The 12,504-nt window shown below is 47.6% G+C and overlaps 7 protein-coding genes and 1 non-coding gene across 8 annotated transcripts; 3 read left to right on the top strand and 5 right to left on the bottom strand.

Annotated features, from left to right (window-relative positions):
* Positions 1-868: 868 nt before the first annotated feature.
* On the top strand, positions 869-940 carry P175DRAFT_0t71. Its single transcript has one exon. It is a non-coding gene; the product is annotated as a tRNA-Thr (tRNA).
* Positions 941-1,063: 123 nt separating this feature from the next.
* P175DRAFT_0248103 (uncharacterized protein) lies at positions 1,064-1,696 on the bottom strand. The gene is made up of 2 exons (XM_040892687.1): positions 1,505-1,696; positions 1,064-1,436 (listed from the first exon to the last, which is right to left on the bottom strand). Exons 1-2 carry the CDS (start codon positions 1,608-1,610, stop codon positions 1,255-1,257), a joined length of 288 nt encoding a protein of 95 aa, XP_040752551.1. The 5' UTR covers positions 1,611-1,696; the 3' UTR covers positions 1,064-1,254.
* P175DRAFT_0479936 (carbon-nitrogen hydrolase family protein) lies at positions 1,603-2,814 on the top strand. The gene is made up of 4 exons (XM_040895411.1): positions 1,603-1,669; positions 1,731-1,819; positions 1,910-2,346; positions 2,411-2,814. Exons 1-4 carry the CDS (start codon positions 1,625-1,627, stop codon positions 2,731-2,733), a joined length of 894 nt encoding a protein of 297 aa, XP_040752550.1. The 5' UTR covers positions 1,603-1,624; the 3' UTR covers positions 2,734-2,814.
* A 325-nt stretch (positions 2,815-3,139) lies between these two features.
* Positions 3,140-3,735, bottom strand: P175DRAFT_0493448 (uncharacterized protein; the record flags this gene model as incomplete). The annotated part of the gene is made up of 2 exons (XM_040895964.1): positions 3,140-3,202; positions 3,271-3,735. 2 exons carry the CDS (start codon positions 3,733-3,735, stop codon positions 3,140-3,142), a joined length of 528 nt encoding a protein of 175 aa, XP_040752549.1.
* Positions 3,736-4,303: 568 nt separating this feature from the next.
* Positions 4,304-7,322, bottom strand: P175DRAFT_0501805 (dynamin-like GTPase vpsA). The gene is made up of 8 exons (XM_040897247.1): positions 7,131-7,322; positions 7,000-7,069; positions 6,814-6,908; positions 5,977-6,727; positions 5,286-5,927; positions 4,981-5,236; positions 4,847-4,931; positions 4,304-4,797 (listed from the first exon to the last, which is right to left on the bottom strand). Exons 1-8 carry the CDS (start codon positions 7,157-7,159, stop codon positions 4,629-4,631), a joined length of 2,097 nt encoding a protein of 698 aa, XP_040752548.1. The 5' UTR covers positions 7,160-7,322; the 3' UTR covers positions 4,304-4,628.
* Positions 6,998-7,569, bottom strand: P175DRAFT_0247939 (uncharacterized protein). Its single transcript, XM_040892685.1, has 2 exons — positions 7,131-7,569; positions 6,998-7,069 (listed from the first exon to the last, which is right to left on the bottom strand). The coding sequence occupies exon 1, from the start codon at positions 7,466-7,468 to the stop codon at positions 7,199-7,201; it is 270 nt and encodes an 89-aa protein (XP_040752547.1). The 5' UTR covers positions 7,469-7,569; the 3' UTR covers positions 6,998-7,069; positions 7,131-7,198.
* Positions 7,570-7,638: 69 nt separating this feature from the next.
* P175DRAFT_0501804 (H(+)-transporting V1 sector ATPase subunit A) lies at positions 7,639-10,059 on the bottom strand. The gene is made up of 4 exons (XM_040897246.1): positions 9,677-10,059; positions 9,483-9,567; positions 8,745-9,412; positions 7,639-8,682 (listed from the first exon to the last, which is right to left on the bottom strand). Exons 1-4 carry the CDS (start codon positions 9,794-9,796, stop codon positions 7,672-7,674), a joined length of 1,884 nt encoding a protein of 627 aa, XP_040752546.1. The 5' UTR covers positions 9,797-10,059; the 3' UTR covers positions 7,639-7,671.
* Positions 10,060-10,360: 301 nt separating this feature from the next.
* On the top strand, positions 10,361-11,311 carry P175DRAFT_0248081 (uncharacterized protein). Its single transcript, XM_040892686.1, has 3 exons — positions 10,361-10,721; positions 10,776-10,804; positions 10,904-11,311. Exons 1-3 carry the CDS (start codon positions 10,626-10,628, stop codon positions 11,190-11,192), a joined length of 414 nt encoding a protein of 137 aa, XP_040752545.1. The 5' UTR covers positions 10,361-10,625; the 3' UTR covers positions 11,193-11,311.
* The last annotated feature ends 1,193 nt before the right edge of the window (positions 11,312-12,504 follow it).

Below are 12,504 nucleotides of genomic sequence, written 5' to 3'. Positions count from 1 at the left end.
TTGTTTGGGGGGGGGAAAGGGGTTCGAGAGTTGGGGAGAAAGCGGACGATATCAAATCCCTCTTCCACTGGTTGGAGTGAGTTTTAACTTTTCACCAAGCTATCTATCTTGTCCCTTGAGGAGTCATACAACAAGTATATCCTATGAGTTGGATGTATCGTGCGAGGGACGTTGAGGTGGGTATATGAACCTTGTTGATTGATCATTTATGACAGCGTACATAGACAATGCATTGTCCTGATACATACAGCTCCATCTGCGCTGTTCCCCAACTTCCAGGGTTATCAACGGCCAGACAAGCCGCTAGGAGGCATGTATTCCACGTAGACTTCTATCCTCGTTGCTACGTGTACAGAGTATGGCTTTATCCTTTTTATATTTTATCCCACTACCTCTGTGCCCCTCATTCTTGTGGGCCTCTTTTATCTGTCCCCCCGTTCGTGCCCGCAATCTCTTACCAGCCATCTATGTCGCGAGCTGCCTTCCAAGGGGTTGACTGTATGGGGTAGGGAGTGTGTTGAGTTCTATCTTTCCTATAAATGCCTGGAATGGTACGTTCTGTTCCGGGGGTAATATCCTCTTGGGTAACACACGCCGTAAACAGACAGGCTCGCTATATATATTCAAACTATAGAAAGGAAAGCTGAATACATCATATCATATCCCGAGAATAATATACAATCAAAGTACCTTATTATCCTACTATACGATATAGAATAATAAACAACATACTTCTAGGTATAAATTTAGTTATAAAGGCCCGAGTGGTAACTAATTACAGGATTGAGAAGTCTATACAAGAAGATTTTACTATTGTATTTTATCCGCGTCAGCCATAAGTCATTGGTCGGAACCCAAAGCATAATCCGCCCTTATAGCTCAGCGGTAGAGCGTAGCACTCGTAATGCTAAGGTCGTCGGTTCAATCCCGACTGGGGGCAGCGTTTCTTTTTTTTTTTTTATAGCCCATTGCGGATAGCATCAAACTGGAACAAGGGCAGGTAAACAAATGTAAGATCCTATATATATATATATATATATATATGTACAGAGTGTATTTTTACCTCCTTTCGAAACTTTACCACAACGCCAAGTATGAATGAATAGCTGGATGCTGCTCGAAGGGTAAAAGTAGATTCCTTTCCACAAAATTAGCAGAGAATAGAACCCCCCCCTTTTTCTTCTGTGAGGTATAGGGTTGTGTATTAGGTCTAGAATGAACCTGGTCAAGTACATGCATATACAGTCTCCATCTCTAGCAACTGTTTCTCAAGCAAAAAAGTCTTGCCGCAATCTGACACAGAGCCCCGATTATCAGAGCTGTGCCGCTAAACAGAGAGGCGGAAAGATACCCATAGTTCCTGATCAGAGCACCGTTGATCAGTAATAAGAGTATGAAGAAGAGCTTCTTAGTGATGTATAGAATCCAGTCTTGCTCTATCTCTATTAATATTTTCATATTAGCCTCAGATTCTACCCTAGGGTACCCTCATATACTTACTTACCTGTAAGGGCAAAAGAGATAGTTACGCTGCGGAGCTTCGGGATCGATCCACTATAAATCCAGTCATCATCCCCGCAACACCACATCTCTTCTTCACACAGAAACATCCAGGGACGAAACAATGGCACCAACTCGTCGAGTCGCTGTAATTCAGTGGTCCATCAAGGTGAGCACAACAAACGTCAAATCTGAATGGGAAGAAATGAACTAACCGCCGGGACCTGCAGGACCTGGCAGTCGAGGAAAACCACACCAAGGCATGCGGCTATATTCGGTCTGCTGCCGCCCAGGGCGCTGAACTGGCTGTTTTGCCCGAGTGAGCTTTGCCCCCATATGGGATCTTCTTATGAAGAAGCATCCTGATATATGATGAGCCCCTCCAAACGTCCAGTGCTCATATCAACAGATATCACCTCAATGGCTGGGCGCCCGCAGACCCGTTATATGCCTTACAAGCAGGCCAAACCGCCCAGTACCTCACTGCATACCGGTCCCTAGCTAAGGAACTCAACATCTGCCTTGTCCCAGGGACAATTGTCGAAAAGCATTCCTCCTCCTCTTCTTCTTCTACTGCCACTTCAGAACAAGAGGTAGACGGGACAGTCCTCTATAACACAGCATACTTCATTTCCAACAACGGCGAGATCCTCGGCCGCTACAGAAAGAAAAACATCTGGCATCCCGAACGGGCGTATCTGACGTCTTCGGGCGCAGAACCCCACGAGGTGTTCGACACCCCGATCGGCAAAGTCGGCATGCTAATCTGTTGGGATTTGGCCTTCCCCGAGGCGTTTCGCGAGTTGATTGCGCATGGTGCAGAGGTGGTGATTATTCCGACTTACTGTTCGTGTCCTTTCTATCCATTCTAGGGGGTGTTTTTTTTTTTTTCCATGTGCTAATGAAGTAGGGGGTCGCTTTGACGCATCGCCCGAGTCTCTGTTGCGAAATCAAAACTGCGAAGCGCTGTTCCTTGAGTCTACGCTTACATCGCGGTGCTTTGAGAACACATGCGGAATCATCTTTGCGAATGTCTCGGGTACGGAGACGACCCTGGGACTATCGCGTGTGACTCTGCCGATTGTTGGGTCTGTCGGTCAACTGGGGAATGAAGAGGGGTTGCTGGTTGCTGAGATGGATTTGGGGTTGTTGAAGATGGCAGAAGATAATTATAAAGTGAGATATGACCTGGCGCGAGAGGGATGGCATTATAAATATAGACATTCTACTTGAAACATACATATGTTAGCGGCAATTCAATACATACATATGATAATGCAACTACTTCCAGTATGTATGTATCTGAATGTACCAACTTGGGTAAGAACCAGAGTCACGGAATGAATGTATTATCAGCGCATCACGACTGAATGCTACCTACAGAACCGCCTTTCCTTATCTCAGAGATGCAAAATTGCAAACAAAATCATCCTAACCCTCACCATCCCGTGACTTAACTAACCCTTTAAAAAAAAAAAAAGCACATCTCCAAGTCACAAGCACCAACACAGTCAAAGTCCCAACTACCCTAGACGTCTGTATCCTAGTAAGCTGGATCTTCCCTGCTGCACGGGGCCTGATTTCAACCAGCAAGCGACTCAATCAGCGATCCAACGATGCCGCTTCGACTCTGCAGCACCTAGGAGAGAGACACGTTAGCATCCCCCATAAAATCAAGCCCACTGAGCCAAAATACAGCCCCCTTAACAAAAACACAGAAAAGAGAGAGAGAGAGAGAGAGAGAGAGAGAGAAAGGGAATCAGAACATACAACGGTAATGGTATCTCCTTCCTCCACGCCCTCGCAATACGGACAACCCCCCGTCACACGAGAAGACCCAAACATGCCAACGGGGATGCAGTCTTCCTCGGCACAGTGCTTTGCATTATCGTCTGCGGGGGCTTCTTCCTCGGCCGCAGGGGCATCAGTGGAGGAGGTGGCAGTCTCGACAACCACAAACGAATCGGTATCGCTCTCGCTCTCAGACTCGGTGTCAGATTCAAAGACAGAGACGTAGGGATTGGGAGCGGGGGGAGGAGGAGAAGAAGAAGAAGAAGAAGAAGAAGATCCAGTGTCTTCGTTTGCGTTTCCACTTGCGTTTGTGTTGCCAGGGATAGGAATGCCCATCTGATGCAGCATCTGATCGCACAGGAAATAAAGCTTTGTCTGGACGACGTGCTTGGGGTCGAGGGTGCAGTCGGAACTGATCGACTCGAATAGCATGGTGTAGCACATGGTTTCGTTTCTTTGAGAGACAGACTTTCGGAGCAGAAATGAATGAACGAAGGACCTACTTATGAAAGCGTAGGAGTAAGGATAGAGGAGATGGATGATTAGTTCATCGAGGAAGAGATGGGTTGGGTGGTATAGGATAGGAGAGAGCAGGGGGGGTGTTGAGTGGTAGGAGGAACACGCTGAAGTGAGATAAAGGACATTTGTTATGCTCGAGTGTTAGTCACTACATTGGAGGGGCATTTTGAGAACCCTATCATAGTAGAAAATAATCATCTTCATGAGTTTACTCTGAAAACAGGCTATCCAAGCGATCCAAGCAATCCAAATATACAGACAACAGAGAATACTTAATTATATACTTCAGTTCACGCAAATGCACGCAGATTAGATATTAGCCCGGCGCTAAACAAGGGCTTAAATGGGAGAGTGGAGACCAGCCATGAACGCTAGTCTATTTCTGGACTGATGGGGGGTGGATTCATGTGACTAATCACCTGCCTGATAACTACAGAAATATTGCCACATAATTCAGGCTGTGCATACATACAAGTACTTTGACCAAGGCAGCTCCGCTACTGTAACTACTGTACATTCAAGTGCTACTAAATCTGTCTGAATTCTAAAAAAAAAAAAAAAAACAAAAACCCACAAACATCCACATCATTAGGCGATACAAATTCGTCATAAAGATTGCAGAACCTGACATCACAAAAGAAATGCGGCCATATGCAACTCTTTGCTCATATCAGGAAACCAGGAAAAGTATAAACATAAGGCATGAATCCCTTGACAAAAGAAACAAGAGAAGGGGGAAAATCTTTCCCAGAGGCAACCAAGACGCGCAGAAAGACGGACGAACAGAATGGGAATCAAAACGCAGCGTTCTACTGTATTCACTGGACCTGGCTGACAATCTCGCTGGCGCGAGTGAGGCTCTCCACCATCTGCTGGCATTCCTTCCGCCGCCGGATGGTGTAGTCGCTCTCCTTCAGCAGGTCGTCTAGTTCGGTATTGCGGTACATGTTCTCGAGCAGTTCCTTCTGCATGCCCTCGCGGGAGAATCTACCATCGTCAGCGACTTCATTACCGTTGTGATAGGGGGTGGACATACTGCACGAGGTTATACATAATGGCCTTGGGGACCATATCAACCATTGTGCGCTTGACAATGTTAAAGTAGGATGTGATCAGGAGTTCTGTATTTTCATTAGTCTTGTATTATTTGAAGAGTATAGCCATACGTACTGATAACCTCCACCTCAATGCTCTCGCGATCAGACAGAGACGCAGAGGCCTTCAAAGTTGGGGGAGGGGCTTCCATGGCGGCCATCTTCTTTTTATTCTTCGACGCCCAGAAGCTGCCGAAGAATCCGGGGCCGTCGCCCGTAGGCATGGGATCGAGCGAAGGGCTGTTCGCCCGTGGAGGGAGCGGCTTGCCCGTCTTTGGGTCCACCTGGGTAGGTTTACCCGCAGTTTGGCGTTCATTAACGATAGCCATAGCCTATTTAGTTAGAATACATCGATTATCCTAGGTGATCGAGAGGACTTACGCGGTTGCCGTTCAGGAAATCAGGGTGGGCGGTGTTGATATAGCACGTCTCCATAGAGATGAGGTCCTTGACAAGCTTGGTGGTCGGCTCCATGCATTTCTTGAAGAATGCGACGACAACGGTATGGAACTTCTCCTTGAGCATTGGGTAGCGACGGAAGAGCTGCTTGTTCAGAAGCTGTCCAAGGATGCGGACAAGTTCGTCGTAAACCAGCGAGATACACTTCAAGCTAGGGTCCTCCAGTCGTTTGATCTGCTGCTTGACAATCACCTCGAAAGCAGTGGTTCCCACGAAGAGCGCAGGTGATGAACCAGAGGAGTTAACCAGGATAGTCCGAATATCAACGTCCTTCACATGATCAAAGGGATCCACCGCTTTGACACCATTCGAGTATAGCTCGTGGAAGACAAAGCTGATACGAGCGCCGCCGGACAATTCAATGCTAGAAAGCTCCTGGTTCTTTCCTTCAAGCACTGTTCGGTACTCGTTGCTGAATTCCGTGATGATGTTGAGGATAATGTTGGAGCTGTTTCCGAGCATTGAGTCGCCTAGCTGTGAAAGCTCCGAGGAGTACTTTTGCAGGGAGGAGGAAATTCGAGACTTAATATCCGGCAGGGTTTGTTTGATGTGCATCATAAGAATCTAACCACGTGTAAGTGAATGCTCTCTGGGACCGTGTCGTAATACATACCAAATTCAGCTTCCTAGCTAGGTACGGAGTACCGCAATAAGAGGCCTTGTTCCGGTAGGCCTTGTGGCCCTCGAAGAAATTCTTCTCGTGCTCCAGCGCATAGGAAATAGGGCGCTTGTTCTCAATATCACGCTGGCCGCGGTTGACCACCGGGACGTAACCCAAGCGCAATGGAATAATCCTGCCCGCAAGAATATCCACCACATCAGTACCCTCATCCATCAGATCAACCTTAGTCAACACACCAATGGTGCGCTGGCCCTCAGGGTCCACCTCCCTTGCAAGCTTCAGCCCATCTGAGTTGGCAAGATCTTGGTTGGCTGCGGTCACGGCGAGAACGATAGCGTTGGGCTTGCTAATGTACTTTAGGACCATATCCCGAATTTGCTTCTCGATATCCTTTGGCTGATCACCCACGGGCACCTTGGTCAAACCGGGCAGATCCACCAGAGTCAGAGTCAGGACATTCGGAGAGTAGATGCGCAGGTTGATGGGAGCAGGTGAAATTCCAGCATTGCGCCCGACCTTTGATTCCGTTTCACGAATGATCTCTTCACGGATCTTGTTGAAGTCGTAGAACTTCTGGCCGGGAATGTGCAAGAACTCGCCATATTCGTCCAGATTCGCCTCTTTGTCCGATGTTTCCAACTGCTCGTCCTTGACACCGTTCACCTGGGAGTTTCTCGAAGGTCTGTTGATAAGCTGCAGGATAAGGGGTCTGCGAGTGACAATTCCAGAGCCACGCGGAAGGCTAGATTAGGGGGGGGCAACGACATCCGGTTAGCCACTATCCATCCACCACAACAATTTCCAACGATAATGCTAAAAACGACTTACAAATCTCGACCGACGATATTTTCTAGGACCGAGCTCTTTCCGCTGGATTGCGAGCCGACGACAGCAATTTGAGGCAAGTCGATCGGGTTTTGAACCTAAAGCCCAGGAAACAGGCGGTGTCAGTCGGGGAACGGAGGGGTAGCAAAACATCAAAGAATCCGTCTCCAAGAGACGAGGAATACTTACACCGACGGTCGCGAACACATCCTGCAGCTTATTGACCAGTGAAATCAGGCTGGGGTCATTGACGTTGATCCTGTGGTGGAATTGCGGTCAGTCCAGTGAGTTCGGGGGATTCCGCACGAGGGGTCACACACGAGTAGCCAGATGATGTTGGGCTTGCCATGGCTGGCAACAGATGAATACAAATAACGGTCGCTTCAAACTAAAAGAAAGAAGAGAGGGGGGGAAGGGGGGGAGGGGGAGAGAGAGAGAGAGAGAAAGAAAAAGGAAGAAAAAGAAGAGGTATACAAAGTGGAGTGGGAATTAGGTAGAAATAGGGAGATGACGAGCGGCCAAGTGAGTGAAAAGCAAGAAAGAAGGCAGCAAGCAAACGATGAAGAGAGGCAACGCGGTGAGTGCGTGGATATAAATAGAAGGCCGTGGATTTTAATTTCCAACCTGTCAGACTAGCTGTGTTAGGACTAGTGTGCATATTTTCGCATGATCTGGACTCTCGATAATCTCGCTACCTACGGAGAGGACGGACATAGTATAGTAGTACCTTAGGTAGGTAATGTTCATTGATCGTCTAACTTGTACCACCTGATTTATCTTAATGACATAACTCGAATAACTACAGAACTGATATGCTACAAGCTCTCGGTATAATATAAAACGTCATAGGAAGGATCCTGTTTACTCGTCCGACACCGAGGCGAACCGCTCGGTCATCGTCTGCAGGATCTTCTCGTACTGCGTTGTGTTAGGAGTAGCCAAACTAAAATCGGAAATTTCGGAATAACAACATACCTTCGCAGAGACTGCAGCTTCATCGTCTGGAATCTCGAACTTCATGTTTCGCAAAGAGCTCTGGATGTCGCTGGTGGCATCACGAACCTTGGCCCAGTTCTGACCTTGGGCAACCGCCTTCTGGGCCTCGTCGTGGTAACCCATGAACGCCTTCATCATGTACTCCGTCTTCCACATTGGACAGAACTGGTCGTAGTCACTGTAACCGTTCTGCTGGAGGAAGTCATCCTTCAGCATTGCAGCCACGTCCAGGGTAATCTTGTCGGAATCACCAAGGGCAGCCTTTCCGACCAGTTGCACAACCTGGTCAAGATCTTCCGATTTGGTCAGAAGCTCTCGAACTTGGTCACGCAGACGAGGGAACTCCGGGTGGTGCTTCTGGTAATACTTGTCCAGAACCATCGTGTATTTGCTGTAGGAAATGGACGTGTTGATGGATGGGAAGTGTTTACGCTGCGCGAGCTTCTTGTCCAACCCCCAGAAAACTTGCACAATACCTAGTGTACTTGAGGTGACAGGGTCTGCGAAATCACCACCAGGGGGACTGACGGCAGCAACGATACTGACACTGCCGATTCTCTCGGGGCTGCCTAGGGCGATACTCTTACCCGCACGTTCGTAGAAGGAGGCAAGTTTAGCACCAAGGTAAGCAGGGAAACCCTGATCAGCAGGCATCTCTCCTAGACGACCGGAAAGCTCACGAAGAGCCTCCGCCCATCGGGAACTAGAATCTGCCATCATAGCTACGTTCTTGCCCTGGTCACGGAAATACTCTGCAATGGTGATGCCGGTATAGATGGAAGCCTCACGAGCGGCGACGGGCATGTTGGAGGTATTGGCGATCAAACAGGTACGCTTCATGATAGGTTCTTTGCGGCCGTCGACGGTGATAGTAAGCTAAATAGCCGGATTAGTTAGTAAGGGGGGAAAATGAGGTCGAGGTGCTGCTAGCAACATACCTCAGGGAAATCCATCAACACTTCAGCCATCTCGTTACCACGCTCACCACAACCAACATAGACAATGACATCACTGTTGGAGAATTTAGACACGGACTGGGAAATGACAGTCTTGCCGCATCCGAAAGCACCTGGAATACAAACAGTACCACCCTGCACACTGGGAAAGAGAGAGTCCAGCACTCTCTGACCGACGACAAAGGGAGAATCGGAGGACAGCTTCTCATTGACCGGTCGGGGCACACGAACGGGCCAGGTGTGCATCATACCAAACGTCGACTTCTTGCCATTGAACTCGATTTCAAGGAGCTGCTCTTCCACAGTATAGCTACCGGCATCCGAAATCTTGGTAATCGTACCCCTTGCGCGGGGGGGAAGGAGAATCTTGTGGTCGTTCAAGAGGCTGTTCTCGAACACAGTGCCCCAAATATCACCACCTGTAATGTGGTCGCCGACCTTGAATTTACCCGGAGTAAAGTCCCATTTCTTCTCGCGATCCAATGCGTTGACTACAATACCACGGGGGATGTAGATACTGCCAGACTTATCGGAGATTGCCTTCAAGGGGCGCTGAATACCGTCGTAAATCGTTTCCATCAAACCTGGTCCAAGTTCGACCGACAGGGGTTTGCCTGTCCTCAAGACGGGGTCGCCGATGGTCAAACCCGCTGTGATAAAAAGAAAAGTTAGACCACAGGCAAAAAATTTTTTTTCATGGGGGAACAAAGTCGACAGTACCTGTTTCCTCGTAAACCTGAATGGTAGCCTTATCTCCATCAATGCGAATAACCTCGCCGACAACTTGATCATGACCGACACGACACTGGATTTATCATAAGTCGTAAGCGGAGATCAATAACAGAGGTAACAACAAGTTCAAAATTGGATTCCCTGAGCTCGCGAAACAAAGAGAGAGTTGCAGGAGAGCTTACCAGCTCGTACATAGCACAGCCGATCATGTTCTCGGCCACGACGACGGGACCGGAGACGGAGAAGACTACACCATGCTGGGCATCGTCCTGGTCCTTGGAGTCCTTTCCAGAGGGAGCCATGGTGCGCGAAACCGGAGTGTGGATGGGGGAAGTGGACGAAGGGAGGGGTAGAGGGATGCTGGTGCTGTTGCTGGAGGTCGACGAAGTGGGCGAAACGGGGAGCGGTGGGAGGTTCTCTGGTCTGGGCGGTGATGACGGGCTCACGTTGGAGGACAAGTCAACAACAACGCTGCTCCTATTACCACGACTTGCAAGCAGGTCCAGCAGTGACGGTCGGGCTTTTAGTCGACGTACACCCAATCCTAACATTCGAGACTGGGATTTTCTGCGATCGATAGTTAAAATGAGTCTTGCTCTGTCACACTGTTGGTGCAAATCACTTGGTTAGGGGACGCTGAGTAAGGTTCTCTTAGCCGTAGTTACTGATGCTAAGAGACTGGGCGCCAGGATTTGCTTGCTTGGAGTTCATCTTGAAGGTAAGTAAAGCCTCATGGAGAGGATGATACTAAGATAGAGAGTCATTCAGTGTTCCTTTGAGAGAAAAACAAAATAATACATCATCCTGGTTTCTTCCTATACCTCTGGTCTACCATTCCCCTGCTAACCCTCCAGAGCGAATTACAATTTGCCTATTGCAGCCACACCAGAGCTATGGAAAGCCTCCTAAGTCATGGAAGGAGTATTTCTTTAAGAGGCTTTAGGAGGCTTTCCATGATTCTGGTGTGGTTGCAGTGGCACATTAATCAAAGTATTATTTGCACCTTGGACAATAGGGCCAATTGAAGTTATACGGTCAATTTATGCACCACCAACAAAGGCGCCTAAACGGGACTTGTTGGCTCTGCTAGAAAATCATGCAAAGTATGACACCAAGCTCGAACAACTATGGATGGAAATCAATACAGTTCCTGAATGGGTAGACTGGGACCAAATTAAACGAGGGCAGGAGGTGTTCTTTCGCTATGGGATGCCAATCGTGAATGTAGTGAGTTTGCTTAACATAGTTCATGGGTTGTGCAATTGCTAATATTGCGTATAGCTTCGTTTCCAGAGCCTTTTGGGTGGAATGTGAGTCTTCTCGAAATAATTCTCAACAGCTATTAACATCACATAGGGGAGCCTACCGTGTGGTCGAAATATTAGCCCGAACCGGAGGCTTCTCTGCAGAGGTCGTATCGTACGACGCAGACTTCTTGAAACTCTTCAACATGTCCCCCAAGTTTCTCTTTCCCTGGACGGTATGAAACCAGGAGGCGCGGGCCACAAATCTTCTGCGAGAGTCCGTTTACTGCCCTCCTTGGTTCAATCAGGGATCCTCAATCTCGTCAAAGAAAAGCCAGAATACTACAATGTTGATGAATATGGCATCCTGATCAATTACCTTGACTGTCTCGCGACCATTAACACGTTCTCGAGTATTGTAGTCTGGATCGGACTTGAAAGATTAGTCCCATGAGTTTGCTGATAACTATAGAGTGCATACTTACTTAAGCCTGTTATAAATAGTACAGATCCTCTACTAAGATATTTTGTCAAGGTGTTCATGAACTAAGAGAATGAATAAATCATGATGGTTAAATATTAGTCTCTATCCTGTGATATACATATTGTAGCTGACTTTCATCACAAACAAAAAAAAAAATATTAGACCGTACAAAGTATATCAGGGAAAGCTATCGACAGTTAATAGTATCAGCGACTCCAACATATTATATTATATTATTATTCATTAGGGATCGAAAAGAATGTCCAAGATAATATTCAAACAATGCTCCATTCCGGTTCGTTTCTCGTTCCCGTCCGCGTCCGCGTCATCGAGAATCGGCATTCATCCTGGGAAGCAGTTTACTTCTATAGGTTTGGTGACGGGTTAGCCCGTATATCTATCCAATTCTATCCAGCACTTAAACCAGTTCTCCAGGGTCCGGGGAGAAAATGCATACTCCGCATCCCTTGCAGGTGCAGTCGTTGCCACAAGTACAACTGCTGGGCCCGTTACAAGTACAGGTATTCCCAGACGCACAGGGGCAGCCCATCGTTATAGTAGAAAGAGATAATAAAGTAAAACAAAGCAACTTTAGGTTCGAGTATGTTCGTGATGATGGCTGGATGGAAATTTCCCGCCTTTCGTAAGAGGCTATAGCTGTATGAGTATGGTCGGGATGGTTGATCGATAGAATTTCTAGAATTTATATAACCTGGGGAGAGGCGATTTGGAGTAGCTATTTGGATGTATCATGATGAGGTCAGAATAGCTGAATTTATTGGAGGTGGTTAAGGCGGATGTTCCACGGTTGTCAACGGGTGTGATTCTGTTTTACCTGCTAAATGTTGGACTTGAAGAACGTCATGATTTCAGTGGTTCCAGTTTTGTCGGATTATTATCTGGATGCGGAGGCCGTTTTTGGCCTAGTATTTTGTATTGCAGTGATCAGGTTGTTGATGGACCTTACGGTAGGAGATTTAGGCACGCTCTAGATGCTTGGATATGGGGTAAGAACTGTGCGTGGTTGATTGATGAACTTGGGTGATTAGGAGATGTAAGTCCAGACGTGCAGATTATTAAACATTTGTTCAAAACTAGCTGGGCACGCCTCCTTGCGGTAGAAAGGAATAATATACTCGGTGCCACCTGAGTATTCTGTACAGAGCATCCGTAGTAACCAATGGGGAGGACTAGTGCACCTAAAATGTCTTTGGTGATCAACTGCTGTGAGTGGTACCAAATGGCGAATCTCCACAGTTGACAATTATTGGGTATCTCTGGT

The sequence above is a fragment of the Aspergillus ochraceoroseus genome, assembly GCF_002846915.1.
Source record: "Aspergillus ochraceoroseus IBT 24754 chromosome Unknown P175scaffold_4, whole genome shotgun sequence".
NCBI lineage: Eukaryota > Fungi > Ascomycota > Eurotiomycetes > Eurotiales > Aspergillaceae > Aspergillus > Aspergillus ochraceoroseus.
The sequence above is the reverse complement of the archived record's forward strand: the minus strand, read 5'-3'. Positions and strand labels throughout refer to the sequence as shown.

Coding starts and splice junctions, on each gene's coding strand:
- P175DRAFT_0248103 (XM_040892687.1), bottom strand. CDS start 1,610: ATGTTTCTGTGTGAAGAAGAGATGTGGTGTTGCGGGGATGATGACTGG. Junction 1,437..1,504: donor TATCTCTTTTGCCCTTACAG/GTAAGTAAGTAT, acceptor TAATAGAGATAG/AGCAAGACTGGATTCTATAC.
- P175DRAFT_0479936 (XM_040895411.1), top strand. CDS start 1,625: ATGGCACCAACTCGTCGAGTCGCTGTAATTCAGTGGTCCATCAAG. Junction 1,820..1,909: donor GAACTGGCTGTTTTGCCCGA/GTGAGCTTTGCC, acceptor TCATATCAACAG/ATATCACCTCAATGGCTGGG. Junction 2,347..2,410: donor GGTGATTATTCCGACTTACT/GTTCGTGTCCTT, acceptor CTAATGAAGTAG/GGGGTCGCTTTGACGCATCG.
- P175DRAFT_0501805 (XM_040897247.1), bottom strand. CDS start 7,159: ATGGCAAGCCCAACATCATCTGGCTACTC. Junction 5,237..5,285: donor ATTTCCTGAACGGCAACCGC/GTAAGTCCTCTC, acceptor CTAACTAAATAG/GCTATGGCTATCGTTAATGA. Junction 4,932..4,980: donor CATTGAGGTGGAGGTTATCA/GTACGTATGGCT, acceptor ATGAAAATACAG/AACTCCTGATCACATCCTAC.
- P175DRAFT_0247939 (XM_040892685.1), bottom strand. CDS start 7,468: ATGCACACTAGTCCTAACACAGCTAGTCTGACAGGTTGGAAATTAAAA.
- P175DRAFT_0501804 (XM_040897246.1), bottom strand. CDS start 9,796: ATGGCTCCCTCTGGAAAGGACTCCAAGGACCAGGACGATGCCCAGCAT. Junction 9,568..9,676: donor GCTGTGCTATGTACGAGCTG/GTAAGCTCTCCT, acceptor TGATAAATCCAG/TGTCGTGTCGGTCATGATCA. Junction 8,683..8,744: donor TGTTGATGGATTTCCCTGAG/GTATGTTGCTAG, acceptor CCGGCTATTTAG/CTTACTATCACCGTCGACGG.
- P175DRAFT_0248081 (XM_040892686.1), top strand. CDS start 10,626: ATGGAAATCAATACAGTTCCTGAATGGGTAGACTGGGACCAAATTAAA. Junction 10,722..10,775: donor GGATGCCAATCGTGAATGTA/GTGAGTTTGCTT, acceptor TATTGCGTATAG/CTTCGTTTCCAGAGCCTTTT. Junction 10,805..10,903: donor CAGAGCCTTTTGGGTGGAAT/GTGAGTCTTCTC, acceptor GCTTCTCTGCAG/AGGTCGTATCGTACGACGCA.